Source organism: Suricata suricatta, chromosome 1 (assembly GCF_006229205.1).
Source record: "Suricata suricatta isolate VVHF042 chromosome 1, meerkat_22Aug2017_6uvM2_HiC, whole genome shotgun sequence".
Lineage (NCBI taxonomy): Eukaryota > Metazoa > Chordata > Mammalia > Carnivora > Herpestidae > Suricata > Suricata suricatta.
Genome location: NC_043700.1, coordinates 81,789,694 through 81,802,681, shown reverse-complemented (window position 1 = coordinate 81,802,681; position 12,988 = coordinate 81,789,694). Strand labels below are relative to the sequence as shown.

Genomic DNA, 12,988 nt, shown 5'->3' with positions numbered 1-12,988 from the left:
TGTTTTGTGGGTGTGAAGGTTGGTGAGTTCCTTATATATTTTGGATACTAGCCCTTTATCTGATATGTCATTTGCAACTATCTTTTCCCATTCTGTTGGTTGCCTGTTAGTTTTCTTGATTGTTTCCTTTGCAGTGCAGAAGCTTTTTGTCTTGATCCACCTTCCTACTTCTGAATCAAGTACCCTCCTAGCCCTTTTCTCTGTATTTGCTTTTTTGTTGCTTTATAATATACCACTGTTCTAGTTACACGATTTTTAGACATTTGTTGACTTCTGATTATGGAAAAGGAACTTCATCATTCATACATTTGTCTACTTTTTCTCATTACCCTATCATAGTATCATAATATTTTGATAAGCTAGTACTGAATATTTGTTTTTATAATTATGTGTCTATTATTTACTGTTAAGGCAGATATTACACTTAGGATCATACTTCCTCTCGTAGATAAGCCTTTATTTCTCCTAGAGTTAAACCTGTTTAATTTATTCAGTTGCCTGGTTTTCTGTGGATGTATTGCTCATTTTCTTCAAATGTGCCTGAATTTTTTATCATGTGCTATTAAATAATAATTTCCATATTATGAAGTATACGAGTTCCGTTTTTCCCCTTTCTGGAAACCTAGTCCATAGTGGACTTTGGCTTCCTATTTTATTTTGGAGTGGTCGTTCTCTCAGTTTTTGGGGTTTTTTTCTGTTTTAGATTTATTTACCAATACAGTGTTGTCTTTTGTTTGTTTTGATTCCTTTTAATAGCCTCCTAGGGAAGAGTGCCAGAGGTAAAAATTTTTGTTTTCTGAGAAGGCTTTAAATTTCATTTTACTCATATACTTGATTGACAGTTTGGTTGGGCGTAGAATTCTAGGCTGAAACTCGATTTCACTCTGAATTTTGAAGACTGTGTATAGATGTTTTCCAGCTTTCAGCAGTACTCTATTATTATTTTGGAATAAAAGTTCAATGCCATTCTAATTACAGATCCTTTTTATGTGACTTTTTCCCCGCTCCGGAAGTTATTAAGACCCTTTTATTTTCAAGGCTTTGGAATTTCATTATGATGTGCCATGGTATCAGTCTTTTTTTCCTTTTTTATATTTTGCATTGCATTTGTTCATCCCTTGTAGCTTGAGAAACTTCTTTCCTTCAGTAAAATGGAAACATTACTTTAAAATATAATTTCCACACCTTTATTGTTTTTTCAGTTTTCATTTTCTGTAACACTTGGACTTTTTGGAGTAAGTTGATGGTTTCTTTTTTTTAAATAAATTTTTTAAAATGTTAATTTTTGGTGGGGAGAAGGAGAGAATCGTAAGCAGGCTTTATACCCAGCACGGTGCTGACATGGGTGTAATCCCATGAGTCCCGAGATGGTGACTGAACTGAAATCGGGTCAGACACTTAGCCAGCTGAGCCACCCACGTGCCCTGTGAGCTGATGATTTCTTATTTTTCCTAATATATATTGTGTCTCTTTGTCCTAGTATTACTTTATCTGAATTTTCTGTTTTTTGTTTTTTAACTGGCATTTTAGTGGGATTTAGGAGAATATGAAAGTAACGTTTGATGATTCTCTTGTGTTTAGCAATCAATTTTAGGATTTAATTTAAAATTGTTTGCACTTTTGCTAAACTCAAATTTTTCTTTTTTGTTTTGACAGAGATGTTATGAACATAAACAGTATCGAAATGGGTTGAAGTTCTGTAAACAAATCCTCTCTAATCCCAAATTTGCAGAGCATGGAGGTAAGTATAAATACCCTATGCTTGTAAGTGTAAGTAAATAGGGCTTTACTAACTTGTGTGTGGCTTCATGTTTTTGGGTTCTATTACTTTGAGCTTCCTTTTTCTAGAGAGAATGGACCTTATCCTTAACTATTGTGATAAGATGTTTAATACCATAGTTTGAATACCACAGTTGATAATACCATAGTTGAATGTCAGGAAAACTAACATATTCTACTTGATTTTTGGTTTATTTCTGTTTAGAAGATTAGTGCTGTAGGGTAAGCAGAGGAAATCAATGGAACAAATATGCTTAAGTTTAATAAATAAGTTGATTTAAGATGTTATTAGAAAAAATTTGCTTTAGAACTTTTGTTAAGTTGGAAAATTTTGATTTCTTACAGTAAGCTTATTCAGAAGGTGCCCATTTTGTCCATTGCTCATGAGTCAGCATCTTTTTATTTATCATTGTATGTTAGTTTTTCAAGACTGTCATGTATTATGACATGATTTGTGTATTGGAATGTTCTGAAAATTTACATAGCTTTTGCCTATGTGAGGATAGAAGATTGGAGAGTGAGGTGTTTGTAGCGTAAGAGGAAAGTGTATGGCTTAACTCATGAAGACACAAATGAAAACTAAGCTTTCATTGGCCTGATTAACAGTTGGCTCTCTTTACTCCTGCATACTTTTACTATAATATTAAAATTATTTGGAGGTGGAAAGCAGTGGGGATAGAAGTACCTAGAATAAAAGCACCTAAATATATCTCTTTGTTCTTGTTGAAAAATAAAATAATTTTTGTTAGGTGGATAGTACATTGTTTTATATTCCTTTCTAAAGTATGCCTACTGGTAAAGTAACTTTTAGTACATAGTCATGACAGAGTTTCATTACAGCAGAACACCAAATTTTATTGTTTCTAAAATACAGTTTCTCCTTGTATGTTAACAAATTGGAAATCAGATTGTATATGAGGTGCCATAATTTAATTGAAAGTATTTTAACAGTACATAAAATGATGGTTTGTCTAAGACATAGAGGCAGCCCAGAGTTTCATTAATTAAGGCACTTTAAGATGTTTTGTAAAACTTGTATGAACAGACTTTTCATATTTGACAACAAAGAATTTTTATGCGGTACCTTGCTAATTGGCTACTTCTAAATATATTTTGTTTGCTTCCTTTTCCTTGAAAGTTGTACATGATTTATAATGATTTGTACATAGTTTTTTCCTTTCTCTTCTATTTCTTTATCTCTCTTTTTCTATAAATGTTGACTTTTCCTCATGGTAATACTTTTAATTTTTACCTCTGATTTCTAGGTAATTTTTCTATAAATTACAAATTTTAGTCCTAAAAGTTTGGCACATTATAAAATTAGATATATTTTTTTTTCCTTTTCTGAAAACTTTCCCTCAACTCTCTGTTAATCTTTTGATTGTGAATAGCAGATGTCTGACATTTTCTTGTGTATTTGGTGGTAATCACAAAGAATCAGTTAAGAATAAATTTATGAAAATGAGAAATGTAGACAATTTATGTGTATATTTTAATCATTGAATAGTGAATTTAATCTTAATGTAACTTGGGTTCACAGAAATAAAGTCTATTTTAAGGTAAAGTTTTCTGTCCTTTAAAGAAGTAATTATATGAGGTGACCCCTTGGAATTCTCTTGAAGAACAGGAGTAGAGTCATTGTATCTTGTTAACAACACAGATTATCAGATGTTCATGCATTTTTTTTAATGTTTATTTATTATTGAGACAGAGAGAAACAGCATGAGTAAGGGAGGGACAGAGAGGGAGGGAGACATAGAATCTGAAGCAGGCTCCAGGCTCTGAACTATTCAGCACAGAACCTGACGTGGGGCTTGAACCCAGGAACCGTGAGATCATGACCTGAGCTGAAGTTGGACGCGTAACAGACTGAGCCACTCAGGCACCCCTGTTCATGCATTTTTGTATCTTTTAATCCAAAAAAAAATTCTAGGGATGCCTAGACAATAGAAATGTTTGTCAGTGTTTTAAATATTTTAATTATGTACAAACCTGGAAAGTTTCTAAATAATCTCCTTGAAGATATAGATTCTCAGGGAAATATAACATTTGTTTTTGAGATTATGATTACCTTTTTTGTTAACTATTCATGTTTAATTTTTCTTTCTCTCTTTCCTTTCTTCCTTTTTTTTTTTTTTTTTTTTAAAAATAGAAACCCTGGCTATGAAAGGATTAACATTGAATTGTTTGGGGAAAAAGGAAGAAGCTTATGAATTGGTTCGCAGAGGTTTGAGAAATGACTTGAAGAGTCATGTGTGTATCCTTTTTGAGATATGTTTAAGGATCAGATTGGGATATCTTGAGCTAAGGTAACAATTTGGGAGTCAGAAATTTTAGATTCCTCTTACTGTGTAACTCCAGAGGAGATGAGTTCTTTTTTAAATTGAATAACCACAGCTGTGTTCATGGAAGATTTTTATGTACCTACCTTTTTCCTAACATTAGTTCTATTCAGGTAAATTGGACTTGCCTGTTAAAATACTGTAGTCACATCATCCCCCCGCAGGCAGTTTCCTTTTCTGCTGGTTCAGTTACCCAAGGTGAGCTGTGGTCTGGAAGCACACCATCCTTCTGACACACTCTCAGATCAGTAGTGGCATCACAAATGCCTGCGTCATTCACCTCACTTCAGTCTCATCATGTAGGCATTTTATCACCTTACATCACAAGAAAAAGGGTAAGTATGGTACAGTAAAGTATTTGAGACAGACCACATTCACATAACTTTTATTATGGTATATTGTATAGCTGTTCTATTTTATTATTAGTTATTGTTAATCTCTTACCATGCCTAATTTGTAAATTAAGCTTTTTGTAGCTATTTGTGTATAGGTAAAAACCTAGTATAGATAGGTTTCAGTACTATCTCGTTTCAAGCATTTACTGGGGTTCTTAAAACATATCCCCCACAGATAAGGGGGAACTGTTTTTATGAAAGCTCTTCCCACACTGACAAAGAAGCATCCTGCATATTTTATCATCATAATAAATTTAGAGAAAATAGAGGCAATGTAGTATACTGATTAATAGCTTTGGAGCATGCTTCCCTTGAGTTTGAATTTCACCTCAGCTTCTTTCTGTGATCTTAGGGCTTAGTTTTCTTGTGTATAAAATGAGGATAACCATACCCACCTCATTGTGGTGTTGTAAAGATTTAATGATGAGGTATATTCGATGTTTAACGTGGTCTCTGATAATGCTAAGATACGATGCCAGAAATATTTAAGAGAAGTGTAAAGTTAGGGGACGATAGAGAAAAAACTGAGTTGCTTTTTTTTTTTTTAAACAAACATTATCTTTACCTCTTTTATAAGCTGACATGATTTTAGTGCTGAGACACTTAGCAAAATTTCAAGTGTTTACTAGACCTCTGGCATACTACAGATGAGGAAAAGATAGAGATTTTGCTCTTAAAGAATTACAGTCTAGTGAAGAAAGGAACTTATTAGCAGCATATACAGAAACATGTTCAAGTATTACATAAAGCATAGCTTGTTCAAAAATTACCGGTAATCCAGTAAAGCAAAAGTGAGTTGGGAGTAAGCAGAAACTCAAAGGGTAATCAAAGGACCAGTTAATAAAACTGTCCTAGATATCTTTTCATCAGTTTTAATGATTACATAGTGTTCTGTATGTTATTCCCTTATGATTTATTTGTGTTCCTTTTTTTTTTTAATTTATTATTTTGAGAGAGAGCAAGCAAGGGAGGCAGGGAGAGAGAGAGATTCTCAAGCAGGTTCCATGCTCAGTGTGGAGCCTGACCTAGGGCTCAATCTCACTACCACGACATCACCATCTAAGCCAATATCAGGAGCTGGACGCTTAACCAACGGAGCCTCCCGCGCCCCGTATTTGTGTTCCTCTTGATGGGCATACATTTCTTTAAATTTTTAGTAATGTTAAACTGCTAAGTATCGATTTTTAGTAGGTGAGGTCTAGAGGCAGTTAAGAGGATGTTGGAATGCATAAGAGAGGTGATCAAGTTCTGAAATAATAGGAAATAGGGGTCAGATTATGAAGGATAATGTGTCTTAGGCTTTTAAAAACATGTTCCAACCGAGAAGATTGTGTTAAGCTTTACTTTGTCATTTATATTATGAAAGCAAGGATTTACCGAATAAAATTTATGATATTAAATATGTATTTTCCGTTACATGTGCCATCCTAGACGTTATGTATTTTACTAACTCTATTGAGGATCCCTGGCATGAAAGTTGTTTCATTGAAAAATTTGAATTTCATCTGGGAAAGAAACACTACAAGTTTCTGGAAAGGGAAGTGAGTTCTTTTAATTATGTGGCTTTTAGAAAGGTTACTCTGATAGAGAATAAAAGCAGAGAGACTAAGGTAGGATGGGTGGCTGCAGCAATCAAGATCTAAAGTGAAAAAGACATGTATGAGGGGAATGTAATTATTTATATATTTTCCCCCTTTAAGGCATTTTTTGCAACCTACTTTAGTTTACTTATCTATGCCCTTATTAGACTTTAAATTTTTTGAAATTTTTAATTCTTTTTTCTCTCTTTCTTTTCTTTTTTCTTTTTCTTTTTTTAGTTTATTTATTTTGAGAGCAAGTGGGGAAGGGGCAGAGAGAGGGAGATGGACGATCCAAAGCAGGCTCTGCACTGTTACTGCATGGAGCCGATGCAGGGCTTGAACCAACAAACCACGAGATCATGACACAAGCCGAAATCAAGAATCAGATGCTTAACTGACTGAATCATGCAGGCACCCCTAGACTTTAAAGTTTTTGAGTGCAGGAAACAGTCCAGTTTGGTCACCCTGCTTATTAAGATATTTTAATAATTATTTGCTAAATGAGTTTTAACTTACATGCGGTTTTTATCTCCTATGTGTTGACTTTTAGGAATTTATACTTCGCTAAGCATTTTATACTAAGGATCTTGTTAGCTAAAGAAAATATACATGATGTAAAATAATTATGTCACATGTATACCTATTCCCTCTTTTATCTTGTAAAAACAAAGATCATTCCTAACATATATTGAGCATTTATTTTGTATAATCTTTTCCATTTAGTTACAAAACTATGCTATGTACACTTTCTATTTACATATTATAATTGAAGAAACATAACGAAACTACATAACTTGTCCCAAATACAGCCAGCCAGTGAAATAGGAGAGACCTATCTGGCTAAAGAAGCTATGCTCTTTTCACTCTATTAACTACTGTCTTTATATTCTGTACTTTTTTCCAGAGCTTGTAATTTTATAAGTAGCTATAATTTTCTGAGCTTTTTGAGGAATATTATTATTTCTTGACTTGTAGATTGTATCCTTAACTAAATCCTTTAGGTTGGCATGTTTATGGCCTTCTCCAGAGGTCAGACAAGAAATATGATGAAGCCATTAAGTGTTACAGAAATGCGTTAAAATGGGATAAAGACAATCTTCAAATCTTAAGGGACCTTTCTTTACTCCAGATTCAAATGAGAGATCTTGAGGGTTACAGGGTAAGTAAAGTAGGGAATTTTTCTTTCTATTCTAAGGGGGAAATAGTGTTAAATATTTAAAACTTTTAGATACTTCCTGAAAACAACATTTTCTTTTCTTAAACAGAATTTGAGTCTTACCCATCTCCCCTGTGTAGTGATTGTGTATATATTCTGACTGGACTAATCAGATTTTTACAATACATTATTTATTTTGCACTGAGGCAGAGTTGGATTACAGTGAAAATTAACATTGATGTTCTTCAAGTAGGCAATGCCTTTGTCCTTGTATTAACATGTAAATACAATCTTTAGTTCTCACATTTGTCTGGAAAGTGTGTGTATTTGTTTCTTCTATCTCCATTGAGACTAGTATCCTGTTTTTGTACTTATATTTTAACCCTTAAATCAGTCTATTAATTCAGATAGTCTTTGTAATATCTGCACAGTCTTTGTAATGTCAGTGGATATTAATTCAGTAGGTAGGGCCTGTATTTTTTAAAAAGTTTTTCTTTTGTACTAGCCTTTCCATCTTGTCCCCCCCACACCTTTTTTTAAGTAATTCAGGAAAAAATAAAGCATATTTGGTCTTGACTTTTAAACGTTACAAGATTACCTTGGAGGCTTCATTCGTACCTCTTACCAAATATTTTTTTGCAGCTATAATACACAATATGGATGTCTGAATATTCCAAGTATTGTGTTGCAAATTGCTCTGCATTGTCGGGTAAATTAATATCTTTTAAGAAGAATTTGTTTTTACTGTAAACTTAAGAAAAAGTGGCTTTTTTTTCGCCTTAAAGGAAACGAGGTATCAGTTACTTCAGCTGCGCCCTGCACAGAGAGCATCATGGATTGGTTATGCTATTGCTTACCATTTATTAGAAGATTATGAAATGGCAGCAAAGATTTTGGAAGAATTTAGGAAAACTCAACAGGTAACAACCAGAAGCCAGACCTAGTAAACTGGGTCTAATTCTAATTATGAAAAAGAAGTGTACGTAGACTTGCTAACTTTCTATTTAGAAATAGTTTGAAAGTTACAGAAAAGTTGCAAGAATACTACAAAGAACTCCATGTGGGAGTTCACTCACATTATCTGATTGTTAATAATATTTGACACGTTTACTTTACAATCTCTATATTTAACTATGAAATTTTTTTCCTGAAACATTTGAGAGTAATACAGACACTGATCTTTACTTGTACATCCATCACTGTGCTATTTCCTAAGAATAAGAAGTCTGTAGTTATCAACTGTATACACAGTACAATATAGATTTCCAAAAATTTAGGAAATTTAACATTGACTATTATCATCTAATGCACAGCCCATATTCAAAATATATTAATTGTCCTGTTTATATCCTAAGATTTTTTCCCCCATTACTAGAATCATACCTTGCATTTAGTTATAATTTCTGTTCAGTCTGACTTAATCTGGAAGTTTTGAAGACTTTGTATTTCATGACCTTGATATTTTTGAAGTACAGCAGGTGCTTTTATAGAATGTCCATCAACTTGGATTTGTTTGATGTTTCCTCATTATAGTTATATTTTTAAGCATTTTTGGGCAGGAAACCACAGAAGTGATGCTTAGCCCTTCTCAGTTCATCATATTGAGAAGTGCATAATGTCTGTTTGTTCCATTTATTTATTATTTTTTAATGTTTATTTTTGAGAGACAGAGACAGAGTGTGAGCAGGGGAGGGGCAGAGAGAGAGGGAGACACAGAATCCAAAGTAGGCTCCAGGCTCCAAGTTGTCACCACAGAGCTCAACAGGGGGCTTGAACCCACAGACTGCAAGATCTTGACCTGAGCCGAAGTCAGACGCCTAACCGCCAGAGCCACCCAGGCACCACTGTTTGTTCTATTTAATTACTTGGTTAAGATGGTGTCTGCCAGGTTTCTTCACTATAAAATTGGGTTTTTTTCCCTCTTTGTTTTCAGTATGCAGTTTGAGATTTTATAAATAGCTTATTCCTCATCAAACTTTCACCAGTAGTTGTAACATTCATTGATTCTTGCCTGAATCAACTGTTTTACGATAGTTGCAAAGTGGTATTCTCTTATTTTTTCTAGGTTTGTTAAATATTTGACATTCTACTGTTAAGTAAGAGCCTTCCTTTCTCTCCTGTTTTTTTTTTATTATGTGTAAGGACTTAGGGATTTTTTATTCAATGGGTTATAGGTTAATATTGTCATTATTTACTTAGTTGCTCCCTAGAGATATTTAGGGATTTTTAAAATATGAATTTTAACAATCAGATATTATCCTTTGACATCTTCTATGTATTTTGAGTGCATAAACAATTTTCTAATATGAAAACAAAATTCTTACTGTTAGTATTCCTTATATCCATATATAGACATCCCCTGATAAAGTGGATTATGAATATAGTGAACTCCTTTTATATCAGAACCAAGTTCTTCGGGAAGCAGGTCTTTATAGAGAAGCCCTGGAACATCTTTGTACCTATGAAAAGCAGATTTGTGATAAACTTGCTGTAGAAGAAACTAAAGGTATTTTTTTAAGAATATCATTTATTCTATTACTTAATTACAAGAGCAAGGCTAAAAAATCTAGTTGCTGCTGATAATTGCATATAATTTAACTTTTTGATAGAAAATCTATGTCTTACTCATGCACTTTGAATAATTTGTAATGTGGGAAAATACACATTTGAACAATGGATATTATTGATATAGGAAAAAATAATTGTGAAAAACAGAATGATTACATGAAATGGCTCAATATTTTTCTTTGAATGTTTTTATTTAAAGATAGTAGGTTTTGCCAAAACATAGGTAATTGCTTAATTTTATAAGACAGAAATAAGTTTCTTAGGAACAGCTTACTGGCAAAACTGTTATTGACAGTAATATTTGTTGGCAAGTCATTCTTCACTAAAGTAAATATGAATCAGTCACAGAGTCTTCATGGTTTATCTAAATTTCTTTCTGGACATAGAGTGTGAATTGAAACCAGAGGTTTGACTTTATATGCATGGATTGTGATTGGAGGGGTGGATCCCTAAATAGAGATCTCCAATGCTGCCATTTATTAGAGGGCTGAGCAAAGGAGTCTCAGAGTTTTAAAAGTTGAGGAACTGATTATGGAAAATGCAAGAATAACAAGTAACTGAAAATAGAAATACTTTTCTGAATACTATCTGAAATGTCACTTTGCCCTTGTTAGGGAATTGATGTTTGCTGTTTTCAGATTCCTTTGGCTCCTTTTGAACATTAAAAAAAAATGTGTGATATCTGTGTGTATAGTAGATACACCATTATTTGCCAGATAAACTTTCTGCGGAGGATAATGCTATTGTCAAGACAAAATGGAAGTATAAGGTTGCTGGAACTCATTTGTGAACTACAGATCCAGGACAGCTCTCTTTCATTTGAGTTGATCATCCCTTAGCCATCTATTAGTTATAAAGGGAGGGGATTTCTGACTTTTGGAAAGATCACAAGATTGGAAAAAACTAGTTTGAGTTCCTTTATTGGCTTCTAACTAGTTATATGACCAAGTGCAAGGCTTGGACCTTTGTTTCTTTATTGAAATACATGATAGTTTTCAAAATACTCTCAAGTACATTATTTAATTTGATCCTTTTGATAACTGTATTAGTGAAAAAGAATGAGAGATCAAGTTATATGAGGACTCAATTGATCAGTGGACTGTAGGAAGTTGAAAGTTATTGGTGGTCTTAACAAAAGCACTCTGAACATTTGGAAGGAGGGTGGTAAAACCCCACACAAGTCAAGTAGAACTAAATGACATTGGAAGTTGAGGAATTAAAGGTAGCATGCATCGATGACTCATAGGGAAACAAAAATGGGGTGATGCTAGATGAAATGGAATACAGGATCAAAGGAGGGTTTTTGTTTAAATAGCATGTGCTTGTGCTCACTGGAGAATAATCCAGTAGAGGCAGACTATTTGATACGGCAGAGAGGATGAGATCTAGTAGATAAATTGAAGGATTAGCTTTAGATAACAACATGGATAGTTCACGGTAACGAGAAGGTAGAGTGTATAGAGAAGTAGGTGTACAGACATAGTGGACATTTGGGAGTTTTCATTGTTTACATTTTCCTAATTGAAATAGGAAACAGCCCTCATTTCATTCCAGAAAAGGTATATATACACCTTGTTAGGGACAAGGTGTATAAAGAGAATAGAGAGGAACCAAGAGTAGAACATTAATTTTTGGAAATTTCAGTAATAAAAGCATTGTTGTTAGTGGTATGAATAGTTTGGGAACTTCCTGGAGTGGGTGAATGGGCATAGTTAGGCAGACAGAAAGTCTCATTATTTCTTACACCACCAGATCCTGGTGCAAAGAAAGTGGTAGAGAATTAAGGAAAGGAAGTGTTGGATGCATATAGCGTAGGGAAGAAAAGTTGCAGGATTTTATTTTTCTCAGTGAAGTAGGTTTTTGGTTATTGAAGAGCAATTGTCCACGTTGGCACTATTTTGTGCTGAGATGTTGGGGATGGAAGCATCCTATATGTTGCAGAAAGTTTAGCAGCATCTCTAGCTTCTGCTTAGCAGAATGCCGGTAGCACCACCATATCCCTTTTTGTGATAACCAAAAAATACCTCCAGATATTACCAAATGTCTTTTGGGTGGCAAAAGTGCCCTTGACTGAGAGTCATGATATGGATGTTAAGAATATGGGCTCTTTTAGCCAAATTACTTGGATTCAAATCCTGATTCCAACAATTAATTATCTGAAAGACTATCAGCAAATTTACTTCTTCTCCTTTAAAATAATTAGTACTAATCTATTTCATAGAGTTTTGAGAATTGAATTCTTTAATTTATGGGAAACATTTAAGTCACTGGCACACAGTGAACACTGATTGTGTTCATTTTTATTGTCTGATGAGAGAGTAAGTAAGGGTGAACTTGTGATTTGAAAATAATACCTTTAGTGGATACAAGCCCATTAAGGATAAGGATTTGGGGGTTCATAGATTTCTAGTAAAACCAGTGCCTCTGTTCATTTGTCTAATGACTTGCTTCCTTTTGTGAGAAGGTGTGCAGCAAACAGACGTTTGGGATAATCCAGGCCTTAAATCGGTACATAAGGGAGTTTTAGGTTTTGAGACTCATTTTGATATTTGGGGATGCTAGTGTCATTTAGGGATGAGATTGCTATGCAGCCGAGAGAAAACAGGCGATGAATCTCTATAAGTTACTGAGAGGTCTAAAGAAAAGGGAATGGCTTTTCTTTAAGATTAAAGGTTAGGATTAGTGAAGCAAGAGTAATCTAGGTAAAACAGTTCATGTTAAAGCAAGATAGGTACCCTATTTGATGGTTTGAAGAGAGAAAAAAAGTGAATTTTGAAGGTGGCCATGACTGGACTGCGAGAGAAGTATCCTTTTATAATTGATTAGGGGACATAAGGTTAGAGTATTGGATTGGGTCATTAGTTTAGTTGAAATTATCTGTATAATGTCGAGAATAATTAAGTAGTATATGGTAGATTGGTGATTGTGTTCAGTGAATTTGGGGAAATAGCTTGGGTTAGAAAAATACCTGAATAAACTGAGGATGTGGAGAGGATGGCATTTCTAAAAACTTCAGAAAAAGAGACAAAATAACATGGTAGTCTTGTTGAAGGAAATTAGAAACTTAGGACACCAAATCCATTTCCCATCATTCAGGAGGTTTTAAGAGAAAGTTTAAGGAAAAGTTAAAGTTATAATCAGAAGACATTTTAGTTAATTTAATTTGTT

General features: G+C 33.8%; 1 protein-coding gene across 4 annotated transcripts in view; it reads left to right on the top strand.

Annotated features, from left to right (window-relative positions):
• NAA15 (N(alpha)-acetyltransferase 15, NatA auxiliary subunit) overlaps window positions 1–12,988 on the top strand; it is a 72,919-nt gene that overhangs the window by 26,110 nt on the left and 33,821 nt on the right. For 3 of the 4 annotated variants that reach the window (XR_003909211.1, XM_029940847.1, XM_029940841.1), the window contains exons 2-6: window positions 1,657–1,741; window positions 3,932–4,036; window positions 7,098–7,255; window positions 8,038–8,172; window positions 9,605–9,758. Coding sequence is in view for 3 of the 4 variants with exons in the window: in XM_029940847.1 (XP_029796707.1) it covers window positions 1,657–1,741; window positions 3,932–4,036; window positions 7,098–7,255; window positions 8,038–8,172; window positions 9,605–9,758 (637 nt within the window). In the remaining variant the exon portion in view is untranslated. The remainder of the gene's footprint in view (window positions 1–1,656; window positions 1,742–3,931; window positions 4,037–7,097; window positions 7,256–8,037; window positions 8,173–9,604; window positions 9,759–12,988) is intronic. The other variant, XM_029940850.1, reaches the window with a different exon arrangement.